This window comes from Dendroctonus ponderosae, unplaced genomic scaffold (genome assembly GCF_020466585.1).
Source record: "Dendroctonus ponderosae isolate FM_Combo_2020 unplaced genomic scaffold, Dpon_F_20191213v2 Dpon_F_20191213_4, whole genome shotgun sequence".
In the NCBI taxonomy this organism is placed as follows: domain Eukaryota; kingdom Metazoa; phylum Arthropoda; class Insecta; order Coleoptera; family Curculionidae; genus Dendroctonus; species Dendroctonus ponderosae.
The window spans coordinates 16,399,378-16,400,583 of NW_026018611.1; the positions used below are offsets into that span (position 1 = coordinate 16,399,378).

Here is a 1,206-nt window from a genome sequence, read left to right on the forward strand (position 1 = left end):
TTCGTTTTAAGGGCGTTTTACAGTCGGAAACTTTATTGCCCGCAACATTCTTACAAGCAATATTTCGTTCTACGTTTGCGCATTTGATCGGTTCTCGAGTTGCTGGAAACACTTATTGCACTCGCCGGCTATAGTTCCAAACCTAAAATGTCTTGCAGCTAGCCGCAATTTTAGTGACTTTTCTGGTTCTTTTTATGCTGCCAACTGTTCACTCATAGTAATATAAATAACCATCATTGGCATATTTGATTATTTTCGTTTTTTATCGAAATAAACCCCAACGTGTATGTATGTTAATCACAATAATTCCGTTGGCAATATAATTGTAACCTCAAACAAAAACAAACAAACTTTGAATTTTTCACCTATAGTGAATAGTTGGTACGCTTCATCGATTTGTCTAAATGTGAGGTTTAACATTGCACACTGTAAAGCGGAATATTAAAATTATTGCCGCAAGAATGTTACGGGCAATAAAATTGCCGACTGTAAAACGCCCTTTAAAATGTTACCGATTAGGCGTAATAGTTCGTTACGCTTTATTGGTCCCAGCTTTAACATGCCTCTACAAACCTTCTGCAGTTTCCCTATTTTTCTTAAATAGATTGGGCAATTTAATTCTGGTCTAAACTGGAGCCGATTCTTCCTTCTTCTCGTTGTCTTGTTCAATCAGCTCAGTTCCTTCAATTTGATCATCTTCCTATAAATGTTACTAATTTACCCTGTTGCATGTGCCGCCTTTGAGACTTGATACCTTGCACTGTTCTTTTGACTTGCTCCTGGTGAAAAATCCAGGCATTTGAATTCCTCCAATTGGGATTTTTTTAGGTTTTACCTCCATTCCTTCTTTGAGCTTCTTTTCTTCCATCATTTCTACATGGAAAAGATTATGTAGTGATTTACATTTGTATATACACTATTTAGCCGTTTACAATAAAACACTTATTATAAAAACCTGATTGTTACCCTCCGACTTGATGCATATGAAACTATTTTACAGAGAAACTATTTTAGATCAACTGTGTTTAACTTGCACTTACCTTTAGTGTTTTTCTGTTCGTTTTCGACATTTAGAATCTTTTCACGTTCTTCCTCTTGAATGCTTTTCTTATCTTCATTGATCACTGGAGTCAAGCTCTCTTGGACTGACTCAATTTGACTCATTTTCTACGATTAGAAACAAATGCTCTTTTATACGTTTTTTAC

The 1,206-nt window shown here is 35.5% G+C and overlaps 1 protein-coding gene across 2 annotated transcripts in view; it reads right to left on the reverse strand.

Annotated features, from left to right (window-relative positions):
* Positions 1-502: 502 nt before the first annotated feature.
* LOC125504234 (neurotactin-like) overlaps positions 503-1,206 on the reverse strand; it is an 11,417-nt gene continuing 10,713 nt past the window's right edge. For both annotated transcript variants that reach the window (XM_048665922.1, XM_048665923.1), the window contains exons 2-4: positions 1,041-1,167; positions 755-873; positions 503-700 (exon numbers count right to left, since the gene is read on the reverse strand). In XM_048665922.1, the coding sequence (XP_048521879.1) occupies positions 626-700; positions 755-873; positions 1,041-1,164 (318 nt within the window). In that variant the 5' untranslated portion in view covers positions 1,165-1,167 and the 3' untranslated portion in view covers positions 503-625. The remainder of the gene's footprint in view (positions 701-754; positions 874-1,040; positions 1,168-1,206) is intronic.